The 22,139-nt window shown below is 44.6% G+C and overlaps 1 protein-coding gene across 1 annotated transcript in view; it reads left to right on the top strand.

Moving 5' to 3' along the window:
* Positions 1-20,305: 20,305 nt before the first annotated feature.
* rabep2 (rabaptin, RAB GTPase binding effector protein 2) overlaps positions 20,306-22,139 on the top strand; it is a 37,657-nt gene continuing 35,823 nt past the window's right edge. Inside the window, 3 exon segments of the mRNA XM_084326755.1 lie at positions 20,306-20,421; positions 20,423-20,448; positions 21,910-21,980. Of these exon segments, the coding sequence (XP_084182881.1) occupies positions 20,309-20,421; positions 20,423-20,448; positions 21,910-21,980 (210 nt within the window). The 5' untranslated portion in view covers positions 20,306-20,308.

Below are 22,139 nucleotides of genomic sequence, written 5' to 3'. Positions count from 1 at the left end.
GTGCCAATATGGATGCGGAAATGTTTGATGACATTGTGTGTCGGGTAGAACTACCACGTGACACCCTTGATTGACCCGTATTGGAAACACTGTCATCTGGCCCAATACTATTCACCTACTCGTTTTCATTTGACACAAAGTTGACGTTTGAACCATCATTATCAAGACCCTCGTTTGTATAGGACACAGCATTGTTATTTGAACCGTTGTTATTCAGAACCTCATTTGTACTTGAAACAGCATTGTTCTTTGTGTCAACCACACCCTCAGTTGCATTGGGCACATCATTTAATTCGTAATCATTGTCATCAACTTGTGTGGGCATGCACTGCTCCCTATTAGCACACACCCATTTCTCCATTTTGTCAATGATTTGATTAACATTGAGCAGGTGACCTTGAAACCATTCTGTTTGTTTACACATTTCGTCGTCGGGTAATAGAGGTTTTAGTGATTCATGTACCCGGGTAGTTTCACCAACCAACTTCCACAGTGTGTCGTGCTTAATTTGCATGACGGAAATATTTTCATTTGAGCACATCATTTGATCCAACTCTTTAGCTATTTTACACAATTGTTTCAGTCCAAAGTTCCTTTCTTTATGTAACAACATGATCTTTGTTTCCAAAGCTTTAAATGTGGGCTTAGAAAGCCTTTTGCCAAGTTCATTGTCTGTTTCATCTTGATTGACAGCTGCCTCCATTTCGACGTTAATTTCCTGATTCCCCACGCTACTCATGTTTACAATGTCAAGCAATAGGCGGAGGTTTTATATAGAATTCTTGGTAGGATTTGCCTTTATCCATCTGCGCGAGGCGACTCCTTCCACAACTTTATTCCATTCATTCATGAATCCGTCTCACCGTAACTTCTTTGATGTGCTGTTCCGCGTTGTTGATATCTTGGTTGAATCGGCAGAAACGTCAATGAAAAGGGCCGCTGTTCCTTGACTCCTTCCGTATCTGTCCGTCTTCGAAACCAATCTTGTTTAGAAGCTTATCTTTTTACTTGTGTAAGGGCAACCTAACAAGAAATGTTGCCAGTGAGGGAATACTGGGTGAAGCTCTTTCCTACGTGTGATGCTTGTTGATAATAAAATGATGTCTTCTCCTTGGTCACTGTTGAGAGTGTTTTATTACTACTTGCGGTGTGGACAAATATAAGCATACAAAATAAACTCAAAAAGTGACTCAATGTAACTGAAAACAAACAAACAAGCACGGTAAAAAGATAGTGTGGCTTCCCTGTAATAATTACCCAATTTCCCTGCCGCTGCACACCTGTGAACACATACATATAGACTGCACCTAAGCGCACATGAGCCCCGCCTCCTGTGCCCACTGCCTGCTGATTGGTCAACACTTTCATGGTGACACGGTGCCTTCATACAAAAACATAACGGCAGAAAATCATTAAATTGGCTACAACAGTAACTGTTCCAAAATGCATAGATTTCTATGTATTTTAGGGGTTTGGGGGGCTAGCTCTTTATAAATGTCAGATTGTTTTATTTATTTCATAGATTTCGATGCATTTCAGGAGTTTGGGGGGCTGGCTCCCCCAAATAATTAAATAACATAACCCTAACCTAACCCTAAAACCGAAATAAAGTTTAAAAAAAATAGTTACAAAATCCACACATTTTCGCCCACAAACCGGCCAAAACCGGCCAAATTTTTCTCGCGGTCGCGCTCCCGCTTCATAGTTTTTGGTGCCCTCCTGTGACCTACTGAAGTGCTGGGTCTAGATACGCCCCTGCACGCACCCCTCTACCTTCAGGAACTCATCACTCCACAATCCTCCACCCGTACCCTCAGATCTGCAGGTAGCCTGCTCCTCCAGGTCCCCAGTACCCGGCTCTGCACCCTGGGGGACCTTCAGCACGGCTGCACCACGCCTGTGGAACAGCCTCCCCATCCAGCTGAGGGCGCCACACAGCCTGGACTCTTTTAAAGCAGGTCTGAACCTATCTGTTTCAAAAGGCCTTTGACTGTTAGCTATTTTTTTTTGTGATATTTTTTTTGCTGTTGTCTTTAATTTTCTGTTTGTACTATGTTTTTAACTATGTTCTATTTTTATTTTATTTTTATTCTGTATTTTTTTTGTATTAATAATTATTTAATTTTTTAACTGTTTTAAGTTTTAACCCTGTAGCAGTTTGGGATCGTAGTGAACGAAAAGTGCAATACAAATACAACAAATACAATGTATTATTATTATTATTATTATTATTATTATTATTATTATTATTATTATTATTATTATTATTATTATTATTATTATTATTATTATTATTATAGGAAAAGTATCTATGTATTGTGTAGTTCTGTACAGCATGTGTCTCTGTATTGTGTACTGTAGCTAGTGACAGTGTGTTTTGTAGAGAGGTACAGTCGTTCTGTACAGCATGTGTCTCTGTATTGTGTACTGTATGTAGCTAGTGACAGTGTGTTTTGTAGAGAGGTACAGTCGTTCTGTACAGCATGTGTCTCTGTATTGTGTACTGTATGTAGCTAGTGACAGTGTGTTTTGTAGAGAGGTACAGTCGTTCTGTACAGCATGTGTCTCTGTATTGTGTACTGTAGCTAGTGACAGTGTGTTTTGTAGAGAGGTACAGTCGTTCTGTACAGCATGTACAAAAGGCCCAAGGACTGGGCAGACATAAGGACTGTGGGGTGCTGCTGTTCTGCTGTTCTGCAGCGGGACGCCTCTCAGTCAGACATAAAGGCTGTGGGGGGCTGCTCTGCTGCTCTGCAGCAGGATGCCTCAGACATGTCTAGACATGTCTGTCGATAGCCAGCATCCATATATACTAGTGGGCTTAGAGATTCCTTCAGTTCATGTGTGCGTCCCTGATCACAAGTAAGTGTTAAATATGTGTATGATGAGGACGCTTAGTTATTGTTGGTGATTTATATGGTTAAGGCCTATACTAATGTTATAATTCTACCAGCTGTTTAGGAAGCAATTTACCAGTATGTTTATAGTGATAATCTAGCCTATTGGGTATAATCTATGTTGTTGAGTATAGTATCTAGTATCTGTTTAGCACAGTTTATCCCTGTAACTAGTATAGGTAAAGCACTGCTTATCCCCATTGGTAATTCCACTCGTGAGGTTTATGTTACTTGTAGCAACAGTATATTGTATAGTATATAACAGACTGATTAATGAGTACTAGTAACGCTGATGTCTTTGTTTCCTCCCCATTTAGAACCACACACACACACTCTCACAAATAGAAGTAGAAATCGCCTGTGCATCATCTGTCTGACCATTGATAATAAAACTCATCAAAGAACGTTCCTGCCTCCCGTGTCCTGACTAGACACCCCGTGTTGTTGACTACCTTTCCTAACCACAAGAGCTTCACTACAAATGGTCCTTAGGTCTCCCCTGCCCGTGCACCTCACTACTCCCCAGCCGAGGATCACCCAAGTATAGCTGCAGTGGAGCTTGTTCTGCAGAACCATTCCTCCCGACCCTCAGCTCAGTCGTCAAGGAGGTCATCACGGCATCAGACTCCAGTTCGCCAACTCCACCCAGAAAGAGTAGGTGAAACGCAGGTCTTCCCTGCCCTTGCACCTCACTACTCCCCAGCCGAGGATCACCCAAGTATAGCTGCAGTGGAGCTTGTTCTGCAGCACCATTCCTCCCGACCCTCAGCTCAGTCATCAAGGAGGTCATCACGGCAACAGACTCCAGTCCGCCAACTCCACCCAGAAAGAGTAGGCGAACCGCAGTTCTCCCCTGCCCGTGCACCTCACTACTCCCCAGCCGAGGATCACCTAAGTATGGCTGCAGAACTAACAGACCAGCTAGAAGATTTGAGTATCCACGAGCCAGAGTGGACACTTCCCCCACCTCTCAGCCGAGCCACTCACCCCCCCCAACGTGCAATCGAAGTACCCCACGGCCTTCAGGCTTGCAAGCAGGAGAACCAACGGAACCAAGGCTCCTCTCGTCAGCCCAACCAGCCCAATAGGCCAACACAGAACCTGCCGCAATCAGAGGGCCTGGCAAGAAGCGGACCCTCATACTGGCCACCGACCTCCTACCCGAACCCACGAAGCACATCCAATGTGGCTTCGCCTAGCCGCAAGTACGAGGAAAGGAATGAGCCTCAGCAGAGTTACCCGCCACCAACCTGGGCGACCCCTCAGGTCATGCAGCAGCCCATGCATCAGCACATGCCTCAGTCTGCACACCAGTCAGCACATCAACCTCCGTATGTGCCCTACCTCGCCTACCAAGGGAACCCAGTCATAGCAAGACCATATCCCTCCACAGTATACCAGCATGCACCCCCCAATATAGAAGGTCCAACATTCCCGGACTTTAACAAGGAGGATAGAGCCCAATACGTGGAACTACGCCTTTCCCTCAGTACACTCCTCAATCCTTCTCATTCCGAGCATTACAAGTATGCCATTCTGCTGAAGCATATAAAGGTGCCGCGTGCCCACCGCCTGGTGCTGGCTTACGCAGAGTCAAGTATGCCCTACTCGGAAGCTCTGAGGGCACTGGACGAGCGATACGGACGCCCATACCAGTTTGCTCTGAAGGAGATAGAGGACATGGAACGCTTACCACCCATTCGAGACGATAGAGCCCTCGACGAATTTGCCATCAGAGTGCAGTCGCTAGCTGGGATGCTGAGGTCTCTTCAAGGCGAAGGTCACGAGGAACTCCATTGTGGCTCAAACGTGAAGCGCCTCCTCAACAGGCTTCCCAAACACCAACAAGAGAGGTTCCGTCGTCAACAGTACAGGAAGAACCCAGACAAGACGAAGCTGCCCCTCACCGACTTCGCAGAGTGGCTGAGGGTAGAAGTCAGATGCCTGGACATTGAGCCCTCCCTTCATGCTCACAGTGAGAACGACAGGAGAGACCCCAAGTATCAGCCCAAGATAAAGGTCACTACGGTGATGCATGGTACAGACAACCCCCAAGATCCTCCACCTGAAAGGCCCTCCAAAGTATATCAACCTGTCCAGACCCAAGGGAAGGGTAAGATATACTGCCCCTACTGCGAGTCAGAACACTACCTCAGCCAATGCGAACACTTTGCTAAGCTGACCAGAGGGGAGATAGTGGACTGGATCAAAGCCAAGAGAAGGTGTTGGAGATGCGGTCGTCCTCACCTAGCCTCTGCCTGCGACCTGAAGAAGCTGTGTCGACTCTGTAAGTCCAAACACCTCTCCGTCCTGCACGAGGTTAACCAGAGGAGTGGGAACGAGCCCACCATCACCTCAACAGCAGAGACTCATTACCTGGATCAGCCAAACGGATACAATCGAGTGCTCCTGAAGATCGTCAGAGTCAACCTGCACTACATGGGCAGAGTCTTCAACACCTATGCAGTGCTGGATGATGGCTCAGAGAGAACCATCCTGCTCGCTTCAGCAGCACGCCACCTGGGAATACAGGGTCAAGCGGAAGACTTGACCCTTTGCATTATCCGCCAAGATGTAAAGACCCTGTCAGGCTCACGTGTCTCCTTCGCCATCGCCCCAGCATCCGAACCAAGGAAAAGGTTCCCTATTCAAGGTGCCTTCACCGGTGAACAGCTAGGTCTGTCTCAGTACAGCTACCCAGTCACCCAGCTCCAGGAGAAGTATCGCCATCTGCGAGGCTTGGCGATTCCACCAATTGACGGAGCTCAGCCAACCCTCCTGATTGGATCTGATCACGCCAACCTGATCGTACTGATCGAGCCGGTGCATCTGGGCCCCCACGGTGGCCCTGCGGCAGTCAAGACTAACCTCGGCTGGACACTCCAAGGTCCAGCAAAGTACATGCAGCAACAGCTTCAGACCACACAGTGCTTCTTCACTGCTGCTTCCTCCCCGTCTGCCGACCTATTCAGCCAAGTCGAACGGCTGTGGCAGCTGGATACACTGCCTTTCAAGAGCGAGAGGTTAGTGAACAGATCCAAACAGGACAAGTACTCAGTGGAGCTGTTGGAGGCCGAGACCACCCGTGTAGAGGTCAACGGAGTGCAGCGGTATGCCACCCCCCTCCTGCGAGTCCAAACCATGCCCAAGCTGCAAGTTTCAAGGGAAGTTGTAATGAAGAACCTGCGGAACACAGAGAAGACAGACGAACCACCATCAGTGTACCAGTGGGAGGTCCTGCCCTTCGGGACAACATGCAGCCCCTGCTGTGCAACCTTTGCCCTCCAGAAACATGTCATCGGGTCTAGCCAACCAGCAGAGGATGTTCGCCACAGTGTAGAACAGTGTTTCTATGTGGATAACTGTCTGCAGAGTCTGCCCACCAAAGAAGAGGCAAGCAGCCTCGTGAACAAGCTGAGAGCCCTCCTAGCCACAGGCGGCTTCGAGATCCGCCAGTGGGCCAGCAACCAGCCAGAGGTGATCGGCAACCTGCCCAAAGAGGCCAAGGCAGATAGCAGTGAGAGATGGGTCTCCAAGACCCACGGGGAAGCTCAAGAAATGACACTAGGACTCAGTTGGCACTTCATGGAGGACACGCTCCACTACAGACATCGCCCGGTTGCCCCAAGCCAGACGACTATGAGAAATATCTACAAGATACTAGCAAGCCAGTATGACCCCCCTAGGTCGCATCCTGCCCTTTACCACAAGGGCCAAAGTTCTGGTCCAGAAACTGTGGGACACAGACCGCGACTGGGATGACCCACACTTACCTGCCGATCTCCTGCAACCCTGGACCACATGGGAAGAAGAGCTCCCACAGCTCCCAACAGTCAGCCCCTCACGGTGCTACTTCCTCATGGGGCGGCCCGACTCCTCACTCCCTCCAGTGGTGTACCCTGAATCCGAAATCCTCAGCCGGAGAAGATGGCGACACAGTCAGGTGTTAGCCGACCAGTTCTGGACCCACTTCCTGCATAACTACTTACCCTCCTTGCAGTCCAGGCAGAAATGGGTGAAGGATACAGAGAACCTCACTGTCGGCACGGTGGTGATGGTGATTGACCAGAGGCTACCTAGAGCGCTGTAGCCTGTAGGACGGGTCACGAAGACCATCAGGAGTGCCGACGGGAAGGTGCGGTCTGCAGAGGTGCAGGTGGACGATAGGACCTACACCAGACCAGTGGCCAAGCTTATTGAGTTACCAGCCATCCCAGAGGACGCCCCGACAACGACTCCGGAAGACAGTTGAGCCTTTCCATGAACTAATCCACACCGTGGATTAGGGGGCGGCTGTACAAAAGGCCCAAGGACTGGGCAGACATAAGGACTGTGGGGTGCTGCTGTTCTGCTGTTCTGCAGCGGGACGCCTCTCAGTCAGACATAAAGGCTGTGGGGGGCTGCTCTGCTGCTCTGCAGCAGGATGCCTCAGACATGTCTAGACATGTCTGTCGATAGCCAGCATCCATATATACTAGTGGGCTTAGAGATTCCTTCAGTTCATGTGTGCGTCCCTGATCACAAGTAAGTGTTAAATATGTGTATGATGAGGACGCTTAGTTATTGTTGGTGATTTATATGGTTAAGGCCTATACTAATGTTATAATTCTACCAGCTGTTTAGGAAGCAATTTACCAGTATGTTTATAGTGATAATCTAGCCTATTGGGTATAATCTATGTTGTTGAGTATAGTATCTAGTATCTGTTTAGCACAGTTTATCCCTGTAACTAGTATAGGTAAAGCACTGCTTATCCCCATTGGTAATTCCACTCGTGAGGTTTATGTTACTTGTAGCAACAGTATATTGTATAGTATATAACAGACTGATTAATGAGTACTAGTAACGCTGATGTCTTTGTTTCCTCCCCATTTAGAACCACACACACACACTCTCACAAATAGAAGTAGAAATCGCCTGTGCATCATCTGTCTGACCATTGATAATAAAACTCATCAAAGAACGTTCCTGCCTCCCGTGTCCTGACTAGACACCCCGTGTTGTTGACTACCTTTCCTAACCACAAGAGCTTCACTACACAGCATGTGTCTCTGTATTGTGTACTGTATGTAGCTAGTGACAGTGTGTTTTGTAGAGAGGTACAGTCGTTCTGTACAGCATGTGTCTCTGTATTGTGTACTGTATGTAGCTAGTGACAGTGTGTTTTGTAGAGAGGTACAGTCGTTCTGTACAGCATGTGTCTCTGTATTGTGTACTGTATGTAGCTAGTGACAGTGTGTTTTGTAGAGAGGTACAGTAGTTCTGTACAGCATGTGTCTCTGTATTGTGTACTGTATGTAGCTAGTGACAGTGTGTTTTGTAGAGAGGTACAGTCGTTCTGTACAGCATGTGTCTCTGTATTGTGTACTGTATGTAGCTAGTGACAGTGTGTTTTGTAGAGAGGTACAGTCGTTCTGTACAGCATGTGTCTCTGTATTGTGTACTGTAGCTAGTGACAGTGTGTTTTGTAGAGAGGTACAGTCGTTCTGTACAGCATGTGTCTCATGGGCGGCGGATGGGCTTATTGTCTAGGTAGGCTGTATTGGGAACGCCCCCTTGCGCGTAGCGCGAGAAAAATTTGACCTTTTATTTTTGGTTTCACGCAAACTGTCCAGGTTCTGATTTCATATACACACACACTACTAGGCTATACTACAGCGAGCCCCACTCATTTATATATAGTGCAAATTAAGTGTTCAAATGAAGGCATCCAATAATATATGAACCATTGTCTTACCTTAATGCAGATAAATGCAACGTTTCGTCTTGGTGAGAATTGAATCACAAGTTGCAATGAAGTGAAAGTTTTTCGTAATTTAGATCTCATCATGCTTTGAAAACAATGTACATACAGTAGCTCTAAAAAGTTTCCACGATTTGATGAACTCGGACTCTCATCATGTCCTCTTAGAGCAAGCCCTTGTTTGCCAAGATAAAACAACATACAGCCTCAGGTGATCGCTAGTTATGCCTCCTCGCTTCTCTACAAAGCGATCGGCGGGCTGAAATTCAGAACACAGATGTTTGCTTTACTCTGCCTGCGGGATCAGATTCAGGATGATCATGTGAATGATGTGATTGGCCACATTATTTAACCTGAGCCTATGCGTGATTGGTTACTGCCTGTATACCTGGAATGTTAAACGCTGCCACAGATTGACACCTTCGTCGTTGACACCTCGGCCAGCGAGCCGGCTGCAGCACAAGACACACACTAGCCAGCAGCCTGCGCATATATAGTATATACATTTCAACAGTGGCGGCGGTGCTTTGTGGTTCGCAGTTCACGTTAATAGGTCGAGTTGAAAATGTAATGCTCTGAGATGCTCTGGAGCAATCTCTCTCGGTCTCTCGGATCAATCAAATCAAATAATTAACACATGTATGTTGTCATTTTAAACAACTCACCATTCATTCATTATGCATCAGCAGCAGCTAAATTATGTTTATAATGTTTGTATAATGTTTATACAAACGGTGCGTGCGATGTGATTGGTACAGACAGTACTGGATGCATTGCGGTCTGGAATGTCAACTGTGTCACCACACCTACCCATTGACACCTCCGTCGGGGCGACCCCCCCCCCCCCACACACACACACAGACAGGCTGCCTAATTCTGCAGTATGCCCAATATTATTTATATATAAATGCTAAATATTTACATCAGACATGTACAGACAATGTACAAACAAACAATAATTCTACATATTAGGTACAGGCAAGCATATGGTGTTCTGCAGGGATGTTGTTGACAAGTTCTTTTTTAACCATGTTTTGAAGTGGGGGTGGGTGGGGGTGGGTGGGGGCTCCTGCCAGTCTTCAGTGTGATAGATTTGTTCATTGATTCCTGGTAATATTTGATGCCTGTGCCACACTGCTCTCTGTGTCTCTCTCCAAGGGCCGGCTCCCTCCTCACACACATGCAAAATCATGTAGCAGAACATGCAAAATCCTAGTTCACTCTCTCTCTCTGGCAGTTATACATGCAAAATCATGTCTCTTCCTTTCAGCACACACACACACACACACACACACACACCCCTCCCCTTTCTAGTGTATAAAATGACATGTAATATGGACATTCGGCTCTCCTGCTCTCTTTTGTCTACTGGTGATGTGCCCGCGCGGGGTGACTGTCTGTCTTCTTCTCTAATGAATAAAAGCTCCGTTTGAGAAATACTCTGTCTCCGCTTCGTCTTTCGGCCGACTGGCCCACTGGCAAATCAATTAAGAATTCACGAGGGATAGGAAATCCCTAACAAATGGAGGTTCCAGAGTGAGAATTGATGTGGGCCAGCCGCAACCAAGGACGGAATGGGGACGCGGAGGAGGAGGAGACAGTCACTACCAGCTGTCTGCAGCGCGTCTGAACCAGGGGTGAGATACCAGCAGCCCCTCAGACGTCCGTGACCAGACCACCAGACGACCGGATGACAGGCAGGAGGAGACGAAGGACAGACGGGCCAGGATGAGAGGCGACCGGAGGAGATGGCAGCTGTGCGAGAGGCCGGAGAGGAACACCGCAGCCAGGCACCGCAGATCAATCACCGCTGATCGTCGTCTACGACACGCAGTTCATCCACGACTAGAACGGGGGAAGCGGCCGCAGGAGAGACACTGAGCTGAGTTGGAGTGATGGTGGGCCGGCCGGCGAGAGGTGGAGAGGACAGTCTGAGACACTGGGAAGTCGGCGGACCAGGGGAGACACGTTTGTCTAGGGGACCGCACCCTGGAACGGGGACCAACCTCAGGAGGTCAGCCCTTGCCCTCCAGAAGACGGGGCCGACCCAGGTGGGCGGTGCACTGTGACAGAGGGAAGGAAGCGCCCCCTGATGGACGTTGTGTGTGCCTACGGGAACCAGCTCAGGAGGAGACCCACGTCCCCTAGAAGACGGGACCAGGGGTGCACTGTAATAGAGGGGGGGTTCCTCTGGGTTAGGTGATGAGTAAGGGGGGTCCGGTGGGGTTACGTGCTATCTTCTGTTAAGTTGCCAGAATTGTGTTTCTCTCTTTCTTCTCTCTCTCTCTCCCGCTTTCTCCCCTCCCTCTATCTCTCTCTCTCTGCTCTCCTGATGTTGATTATCCCGTCTGGTATTGGATGTGATGCATGTAATGAGGTGACAATCGACGGATACAGATCAATGAACTGTGTGTTGACGTTTTTTAACGTCAAAAGGGGGAATTGATCGATTTGTTCATTGATTCCTGGTAATATTTGATGTCTGTGCCACACTGCTCTCTGTGTCTCTCTCCAAGGGCCGGCTCCCTCCTCACACACATGCAAAATCATGTAGCAGAACATGCAAAATCCTAGTTCACTCTCTCTCTCTGGCAGTTATACATGCAAAATCATGTCTCTTCCTTTCAGCACACACACACACACACACACACACACACACACACACACACACACACACACACACACACACACACACACACACACACACACACAACACACACACCCCTCCCCTTTCTAGTGTATAAAATGACATGTAATATGGACATTCGGCTCTCCTGCTCTCTTTTGTCTACTGGTGATGTGCCCGCGCGGGGTGACTGTCTGTCTTCTTCTCTAATGAATAAAAGCTCCGTTTGAGAAATACTCTGTCTCCGCTTCGTCTTTCGGCCGACTGGCCCACTGGCAAATCAATTAAGAATTCACGAGGGATAGGAAATCCCTAACAAGTGTATTCAGGCCGTCTGGAATGTTAAGTGTCACCACACCTATCCATTGACGGACCCCAGCCCCCCCACACACACACAGGTACACAGGGGAAAAAATAAAGGCTAAAAACCCCCCTTTTTTTTTTTATAAATAAAAATAATGTGTCGACTGGTCTGGGAAGGCACAGCCTGCCCCAGCCTTATACACCCGCCACCCATGATTTGTGTCTCTGTATTGTGTACTGTATGTAGCTAGTGACAGTGTGTTTTGTAGAGAGGTACAGTAGTTCTGTACAGCATGTGTCTCTGCCTGGTCCAGGCTGCCCCTCCCTGTTAGGAAGGACGTCACGTGATTTCCGCAGTTCTGACCGGAGAAAGAGTTTCCTGAAGTTGTCAAGAGCAGCATTCCGTTCGCAAGGATAAACACAACAGAACACTTCCGGTCTACCCGTTGAGCCTTCAAAACAAAGTGCAATACTATAAACATTGAATTAATATACTGTAGATGTATCAGCTAATTCCTCATAATCAAAACCAAGTTAATACTTAAGATAGTTTGATGCTTAAATATGGTTGAAATTACCATTATAATCTAGTGATGTTTAACGTCTGACGGTCAACTAAAACATCTAGCACACAGCTTTGATGAATGATAATTGATGAATTGAAAATGGGGGACCCTGATGTAAACAAGATGAAAGTCTTTCTCTGGTCTGCATGCCCTTAACAATTGTGTGTATTGAGCCGTACTGTACCATTCTACAATCTGTTAATACAATTTTCAATCAATCAATCAATCAATCTTTACCTCACATGTGAAAGTGGAGGTCCTGGACATTACTGTATGTTGCTACTACTCAGCCATCTGGACCTGCACAGTGTTCAATATGTAAAGACAACAACTATCCAAATGGATATCTTTGCATTTAGACACTGGCAGGAACGGTACCCAAAATAGAAGAACCAATATTATCATACATACACATCATTTGTATCACCTTGTGTTTAATAACAATGGACCTCATTCTTACAAAAAAAGTTACAAAGAAATGTCTTCTTAACTCCACTTACGAAGTTTCCTGAATGGTTTCTTATCTGGGATTCGTTCTTAGCTAAGAACAGGATTTCAGGACGCGGAAAAGCAGAATGGTTTGTGCCCGTGTTCTTAACCCTTTCACCGCCGCACTACCAAAACGGTTAACCCTTTCACTGCGACAACACACAGCGACCGTCGGTTGTGTGATAGTAAAGGGTTAACCTTCTGTCGTGTGGCAGTGAAACTGTGAAAAGGTTAATAATGGCTTAATTTGTGAGGAATCGTTGGCGATTGCGTTCAACTGACCTCACTGATGTGTCTCATAGAATTAAAATATGGTGTTGCTTTTACTTTGAAGGCAACAGGAAGCTGACAGGAAGTGTAATGGTCGCTGCTGCTGTGGAACTTCTGTGCGGCAGGACGTGGAGCCTCTGATGACGTCAGCTACAATGGAGCTCTGCAAGGAAGACACGGGTAAGAGAAGCTACTCAATGAAGAAATACTACTTTGTTAGCAATGTTAATGGCTATATATATATTTATATATATATACTGAGTGACTCGTTGCATCTAGCACAACCCTGCATGTCATCCTGTTCAGAGTTGTCACAACAAGGTAAAACAGGGACATTGACTCTGTGTTGTTGTGTGACAGTCGGTGCCTCCTTGTCAAGATCCACCACCAGAACTGGGTTTTCACTAACCCCTTTCGTGACTGTGATGCACCGAGTGAATCCACAGTCACTTGCTCCTCAATAGGAAACCAACCTAGATTGACCATGAAGGACTGGTTCTAACCGAACCGTTCGTTATACAAGAATTACAGAGACATTCCAAAGGTGCTCACAGTTGCACGAGGGTTTCGCACAGAGATACGGGATGGTTTGAAAGCTCGGCGTTGCTAATAAACATTTTAAATATTCTTTATAAACTGGTCAACACTGCATTATTTCCGGCGTTGGGTGCCTGGTGTGATCACAGCGCATGCGCATCATGCACCCAACGCCGGAAATAATGCAGTGTTGACCAGTTTATAAAGAATATTTAAAATGTTTATTAGCAACGCCGAGCATTCAAACCATCCCGTATCTCTGTGCGAAACCCTCGTGCAACTGTGAGCTCCTTTGGAATGTCTCTGTAATTCTTGTATAACGAACGGTTCGGTTAGAACCAGTCCTTCAGGGTCAATCTAGGTTGTTTTCCTATTGAGGAGCAAGTGACTGTGGATTCACTCGGTGCATCACAGTCACGAAAGGGCTACATGATCCTCTCTAGGTTTTCACAAGCTTCCGAACCGAAACACTGAGCCTTCGAGAAGAGAAGGGTGTGGATCTAGGCACAAAGATGCGAGGCATTGATTGATTGATTGATTGATTGATTGATTGATTGATTGATTGATTGATTGATTGAAAACTTTATTAACAGATTGCAGAATGGGTACAAACAATACAGTACGGCTCAATACACACAATTGTTAAGGGGATGCAGACCAGAGAAAATCTTTCGTCTTGTTTACATCAGGGTCCCCCATTTTCAACTCATCATAATTTCAATTCAATTAATCATAAAAGGCATCGGCGGTAAGGATGGGAAAACTGGGACCCCTGACACTCAACAGGGTGCAGCAAGTCTTGGTCAGCATTAACAGATACATTAGAAAGCCTACAGTATAGGGCTGCAACTAATGACTATTTTGGTAGTCGACTAATCTGTCGATAATTTTTTCGATTAGTCGACTAATCGAAAAACAATTATATATAAAAAAAAAAATATATATATATATATATAATATTTTTTTTTGCACTACCTATCTTTGTGAAAGTGGCTCCTCAGCTCTGGTCCAGCTGAAGACAGAGCAGAGGAACAGATTGGACATTGAGCATGACCTCAGAGTTGCTTTGAGACTCTTGTCAGGACCAAACAACATCCCCAGTTATCCCATTAGTTCCCCCAAACTTACTGTCGGTCTGTTATGTTAAGCTAAGAAGTCTTCAGCTGGCTGGACCAGAGCTGAGAAGCCACTTTCACAAAGATGCGTAGTGCAAAAAAAATAAATTATAATATATATATATATTTTAATGACTAATTGACGCAACAATTCCTCGTCGACGATTTTTTATAATCGACGTCGTCGATTATGTCGACTAATCGTTGCAGCCCTACTACAGTACGTTTCTTATGCGCTGATATTTCACATTTTTAACCCTCTCACTGCCACACGACAGAATGTTAACCCTTTACTATCACACAACCGACGGGTTAACCGGCTGTCGTGTGGCAGTGAAATGGTTAACCTTCTGTGTATTGTCGCAGTGAAAGGGTAAACCATTTGGTAGTGCGGCAGTGAAAGGGTTAATGAGCTACAGGCCGTTTTAACTAGCTACAAGGTTCCCCTCCTTGGTTGCACTACATACTACACTGATTGTCCCCCCCCCCCCCCCCCCCCCCCCCCCCCGGTGGGCGTGGTTTCAGAGTTTACGTCAGACTGGCAAGACATCATTTTGATCTCCACGCCTCTATTTTGATCCCTTTGGGGGGGGGGGGGGGGGGGGGGGGGGGGCAACTTGGGGAATAAACAGGCACTATGGTGTTTGTTCATAAACTACAACTTTAGGACAAAACACTACATGTTCTAGAATGTAACATAACTGGGGCTACATGTTCTAGATATCGCTGCTGGCGGGACAAAACCTCATAACTCCATTTTTTTTAATATTTGTTTTTTTATATAAATCAACTCCGGCGTAGATCATCCTCCATATGTGTGTGTGGGTTTTACAAAGTTTAAACAATGGGAAAGCATTAAACCGATCCTCTGTCTAAACCTCCTAACTCTATTCACCCTCAAATCTGTGTTTGTTTTTTTCATCTGCTGAAAAGTTGGGTTTTTGGAGTTATGAGGTTTTGTCCCGACAGCAGCGATATGTAACCTAACTGTGGGGCTCTGATGTGTGTGTTGGAGTGGAGTGGTCAGGGGAGGCGTTGCTATCACTGGCCAGTGGCCACGCCTCGGGATCTGCCAAGAGAGGTCTGGAGAATTTCACACTATAACGTTCTATATATAGCTATATATCTGGATTTCTCCAGATGTGTCTTGGCAGAGCCTGAGGTTTTTGGCAAAAGGTGGGCTTGCAGCTTAACGTGTAATGTGACTGAGGCCTAACAAAAATAATAGTTGGTTTCAGGTTGGTTGTCAGTTTGGCCATGGGTAGGTAGGGATTTTTTTTTTTTTTTTTTTTATTCTTTCCCACGGCGACTATGGATAGGGAATTTCTTTATTTAATTAACCCTTTCACTGCCACACGACAGAAGGTTAGCCCTTTACTATCACACAACCGACGGCGATGCTCCATCATTAGCATCATTAGCTCCGCGGATGCGGAGCTAATGATGCTAATGATGGAGCATCGCCGTCGGTTGTGTGATAGTAAAGGGCTAACCTTCTGTATTGTCACAGTGAAAGGGTTAACCGGCTGTCGTGTGGCAGTGAAAGGGTTAAAATGTTCACAACAACATGGATGCATGTACTCTGCCAGCATGTTTAATATCCATAATACTAAATGTTTGACTAAGATTTCTATGAAATAATTTTTTTTTTTTTAATATATAATTTTTTTTTTAAACTCATAAAATATATTGGGTCGCACCTAAATCGGCAGGGTCGGTCGGCAACCTGAAACCAACCATTATTTTTGTTAGGCCCTGACCACCACTGACCAGAGCATGATGATCAGAAATATGTGTCCCGAGAGTTGGGTTAAAATTAGGGATGCGTCATATAGAGCGCTATCTGCACCGGCATCGTGTTTTTATTGAATAAAAAAATGCATCACTCTGCTTTCGTGGACCATTGGAGGAGGAGCCAGTATTTAGCCTTCAGTTGTACCTTGTGTTTTTATTTACTTTCTCTTTTTAAAAGCTCATGGTCCGTTTCCACTCGACTCGAGGCATGGCGTTATTCCGTTGCATCCGATTTTACTTTACCAAGTGGATTATTGCTTATTCATCATAACCTATTCTGAAATCAAAGTTGTGGAAATGATTGGTTTGATTTGATTTTTATTTGTCTCGAACATATAGAAACATAAAACAAGTTTAAAAAAAACAAAAAGGTAAATAGTCAAAGACTATTTCCATACAATAAGTGTTCGAGAAGGAACAGGGGGAAGTAAAACAACTTATCAAGCCCTGCCCCTTCCTTACAATATTTGACATTATAATTTAATAAAAATAAAAATAATATAACAAATAATAAAAAATAGAATAAAAGTACAGTTTTTTTTATATATCCAAATAGCCAAATGAGAAATAATAATAAGCAGTCACATTACTGCTCAAGCTCCTCTCTCTTAATGTGTCCATAAGTGCTTGTTTATAGCTACCTTTTAAATGTATTGATATTTTTGCTTAATTTTATATTCGCATCCAGACCATTCCAGAGTGAAACTGCAATGCACATACTTTTAAGAGTTGTACGTACCGTAGATTGCTTTAAAGCTAATGTCCCTCTAAAATTATAAACGCTCTCTCTAGCCATGAACATTTGAATGTTTCTTGGTAATTTGTTTTTTATTGCCAGAAACATAATTTGTGCAGATTTGAATTTGATTAAGTCCATGCATTTTAATGTTTGACTCCTTACAAACAGACTATTTGTGTGATCTAAATATCTACCATGATGTACCATCCGTATGGCTCTTTTTTGCAGTGTGCATATCTTTTGTAAGTTGCTTTTATAAGTATTTCCCCAGATTTCAACACAATATGATAGATATGGTACAATGAGTGTGCAATATAATGTAGAGTTTTCTGATTCAGGATATATCTAGTCTTGCCCAGTATACCAATACTTCTCGCTAACTTTGAACACAAATATTTTATATGGGGTTTCCAGCAGAGTTTGTGGTCTATTAAGACCCCTAGAAACTTGTTTGTATGTACTCTTTAAATTTTTACACTATCAATTTTCAGTTGAGGATCAGTGTTTAATTTACAATTTCCAAATATCATTAAGTTTATTTTTTTTCAAATTGAGTGATAACTTATTTGTGTTGAACCTAGGGCTGGGCGATATGACCAAAAACGTTATCGGGATAAAATTATAAAATTATTTTCATATAATTCGATATCGATAATTATCGTCGATATGTCTGTCAAGTTTAATTAACTTCTAATATGCTGCTGCGAATGTCTCAAGTCGAGTTGATGTCGTCATCAGTCCGCGCACGTTAGCAGTTAGCCGACAAGCGGAGTATCTCATGACAATAAATATGACACTAAAATACTCTCTTCCGCCACAATATATTGAAACGACGACCATTCCCACACTACTATAAACGTGGCCTCAGAATTCAAAACACACACATACTCGGCACGTAAATATATAAAACAGTGCCGTGCAAGCTAGTTTTCCTAGCCAGCCTGTTGCTTCTAAGCGGTGTATTCCATGACAATGTGCTAAATATGACACTAAAATACTCTCTTCCGCCACAATATATTGAAACGACTTCCACTGTATACCGCCACTACTATAAACGTGGCCTCAGAATTCACGCCACACACATACTCGGCACGTAAATATATAAAACAACGCCGTGCAAGCTAATTAGCCTAGCAAGCCTTGTTGTTGAGTGAGTCCTACCTCCTTCCGGGTCTACTTCGCTCTCGGCCATCTCCTTCACTGATTGGTTGTTAGCTGTTGTGCGTATTCACGTCATCACGTAACGTTGGTTGTTGTTAGTGAGTGAGCTGAGCCGAGGCTGAACGGAGCCAAGCTTGGAAAATCGATATATCGAAACTTTGCGACCACGTTTCATGTTTATTTCGAGGAAATAATTTATCGCGATAGTTATCGTTATCGTTTTATCGCCCAGCCCTAGTTGAACCAACCTTTTAATTTGTCCATTTCTATATTTGCCACTTCTAAAAGCTGCTGAAGGTCATCCCCCGAACATAAAATGTTTGTGTCATCCGCAAAGACAACAAGTTTCAGTATGTCAGATACTTTACATATATCATTTATGTATAAAATGAACAATTTTGAACAATACTGACCCCTGTGGAACACCACAGGTAATGTTTAAGCATTGTGACTTGTGCTGACCCATCAGAACAAATGGCTGCCTGTTACTAATATAGCTTTTCAGCCAGTCTAGAGCAACCCCTCTGACACCAAACCTGTCCATCTTTTTCACTAAAATCTCATGATCTATTGTATCAAAAGCTTTTTTTAGGTCAATGAATATTCCTAATACATATTTCTTTTTCTCTATACCGTCCGTTATTTTCCTCTACAAGCTCCACTAATGCCATGGAGGTAGATCTAGCTGTTATAAAACCATACTGGCTGTCCATTAGGAGATTATGTTTTTTCAATGAAAATGTCTAATCTTGCAACATATAGTTTTTCGAGTATCTTTGAGAACTGTGATAGCAGGGATACCGGTCTATAATTGGTAAACAAATGCTTGTCTCCAGCTTTAAATAATGGTATAACCTTTGCAATTTTCATTTTTTGAAATACGTGAAAACTGCGGTAGAAAGAGATGCTGAGGTCAAAGATTTATTTGTGTGTGTGTGTGGTTATTTTGTATAGACAAATGCTTTACAGAAAATTTACTATATTGTGATGTATATCATTATTGAGATAATAATAATTAATAATAATAATTAAGATAAATACTTTCCCATATCATGATAGAAGATGTTGTCCATGTCGCACAGCCCTGCACGATGTATCGGCCGATGACTGTGTGAGTGTCTGAGTGATTTCGCTCCAATGAGCAAAACTGGGCTGATATAATAATAATAATAATAATAATAATAATAATAATAATAATAATACTTCGTTTTATATAGCGCCTTTCAGAGGACCCAAGGTCGCTTTACATAAGGGGGGGGGGGGGGGGGAGATAACAAATTAACAAACATAGTGGACAGACACAACATATACATATAAAGTGAGAGAGTTAGGGGTTGAAGGCCAGGTTGAAGAGGTGGGTTTTGAGCAGTTTTTTAAATGAGTCCAGAGTTGGGGCGGTGCGGAGTTTCTGCGGGGAGGGAGTTCCAGAGGGTGGGAGCTGCCACACTGAAAGCTCTGTCCCCGAACGTCCGCAGTCTGGTTCGGGGGATGGAGAGCTGACCAGTGTCCGTGGATCGCAGGGACCCGTGACTGAGTGTAGGGGTGGAGGAGGTCAGTGAGGTACTGAGGTGCCAGGGCGTGAAGGGATTTGTAGGTGAGCAGGAGGGTTTTGTAGGTGATGCGGGATTTGATGGGGAGCCAGTGGAGCTGGATGAGGATGGGGGTGATGTGCTGCCAGGGTTGGTGCGGGTTAGAACCCTGGCAGCTGAATTTTTATCTGTCTAGCTGCCATTGTGTGTGTTTCATTGTGGACTAACATTGCTTCAGTATGTACAAAAATAGTATGTACAAAATTTGATTATCATAGAAATGAGTTTTATTTAAATACAGATCATATCGACATTGGTAATATCAGTTATCGGCCATAACAGAAATGTTCATATCGGTTATCGGTATCAGTTAAAATTCTCATATTGGTGCAGCTCTAGTTCAAATCATATTGCTTAGGTTACGTTTTGTGGACTTGGACATATGCAGCTGTGCACCTCTGGACTACAACAGAACTACAAACCTTCCCAAGTCTCCTCTCATGTGTTCTTTCTCCTGCACCTTGTCTCCAGGCCAGCAGATGGTGCTGGAGAGCCTGCAGGCCCAGCTGGAACACTGGCAGGGCGTGGCCACCATCTGTGAGATGAGTAAACAGGAGGAGCTGTCAGAACTTCAGAGGAAGTGTGACCAAGAATCAGTCCCTTCAGGAGGCTTTCAGAGGTGATAAAAAAAAAAAAAAAAATCTATATTTTTTTATTTAATTTTTGATGCTCGCTTATGCCTGTATTTTTTACTGTTGTGAAGCACTTTGAACTGCAATTTCTGTATGAAAAGTGCTATACAAATAAAGTTATTATTATTAAAATAACCAGTTAACCACCTGTAGTGTGGTAGTGAAAGGGTTAACCTTCTGTAGTGAAAGGGTTAACCTTCTTTAGTGTGGTAGTGGAAGGGTTAACCTTCTTTAGTGTGGTAGTTAAAGGTTAACCCTTTGTAGTGTGGTAGTGAAAGGGTTAACCTGCTGTAGTGTGTAGTGAAAGGGTGAACCTTCTGTAGTGTGGTAGTGAAAGGTGAACCTTCTGTAGGGTGGTAGTGAAAGGGTTAGCCTTCTGTAGTGTGGTAGTAAAAGGTTAACCTTCTGTAGTGTGGTAGTGAACGGTTAACCTTCTGTAGTGTGGTAGTGAAAGGGTTAATCTGTAGTGGTAGTGAAAGGGTTAACCTTCTGTAATGTGCTAGTGAAAGGGTTAACCTTCTGTTTTGTTAGTGAAAGGGTTACCCGTCTGTAGTGTGGTAGCGAAAGGTTAACTTTCTGTAGTGTGGTAGTGAAAGGGTTAACCTTCTGTAGTGTGGTAGTGAAAGGTTAACCTTCTGTAGTGTGGTAGTGAAAGGGTTAACCATCTGTAGTGTGGCAGTGAAAGGTTAACTTTCTGTAGTGTGGTAGTGAAAGGGTTAACCTTCTGTAGTGTGGTAGTGAAAGGGTTAACCTTCTGTAGTGTGGTAGTGAACGGTTAACCTTCTGTAGTGTGGTAGTGAAAGGGTGAACCTTCTGTAGTGTGGTAGTGAACGGGTTAACCTTCTGTAGTGTGGTAGTGAACGGGTGAACCTTCTGTAGTGTGGTAGTGAAAGGGTGAACCTTCTGTAGTGTGGTAGTGAAAGGGTTAACCTTCTGTAGTGTGGTAGTGAAAGGGTGAACCTTCTGCAGTGTGGTAGTGAAAGGGTTAACCTTCTGCAGTGTGGTAGTGAAAGGTTAACCTTCTGCAGTGAGCGAGCGTTAAAGTCTATGTAAATCTGTACTTAGAAATCTCTGCGCACTGTTTATAAACTGTGACTACAAATGATTAAACGGTGGCCTTGGATTCATAATCCACACCCTGCGCATGTAAACCGTACCCTTGAAGTTGGTGTTGGCAGGATGCCCCTGGGGAGCATGGTGTCACGCCGACACATTTGACCTGCATAAAAGATGTAAAGATGTTAAGTTAACGGTTAACCCTTTGTTGTGTGGCAGTCGAAAGGCGTCAACCCTCTGTATTGTCGCAGTGAAGGGGTTAACCGTTTTGGTAGTGTGGCAATGAAAGGGTTAACACACTGATATACAGTATATATTGGATACATTGTAGCCTTTAGTACGTGATGACATGGACCAATAATAACAATAACACCTGCTTCTGTGGTCGTCAGAGACGGCAGCGCAGTATGAGGCCAGGATAGCTGGGCTGGCAGAGTGGAGGAGAGACTGTACCCAGGCAGAGGTGAGCTGACCAGCAGTGTGTGTGGTATACTGTACCTGTTCTGACCAGCAGGGGGTGTGTGTGGTATACCTGTTATGACCACCAGTGTGTGTGTGTGGTATACACCTTTTATGTATGATATACACTTTTATTTAAATTCTTTGGACGTTATGGTGTTTT

This window comes from Notolepis coatsorum (assembly GCF_963971535.1).
Source record: "Notolepis coatsorum genome assembly, chromosome: 12".
Classification (NCBI taxonomy): domain Eukaryota; kingdom Metazoa; phylum Chordata; class Actinopteri; order Aulopiformes; family Paralepididae; genus Notolepis; species Notolepis coatsorum.
This window is presented reverse-complemented; position numbering and strand designations above follow the sequence as displayed.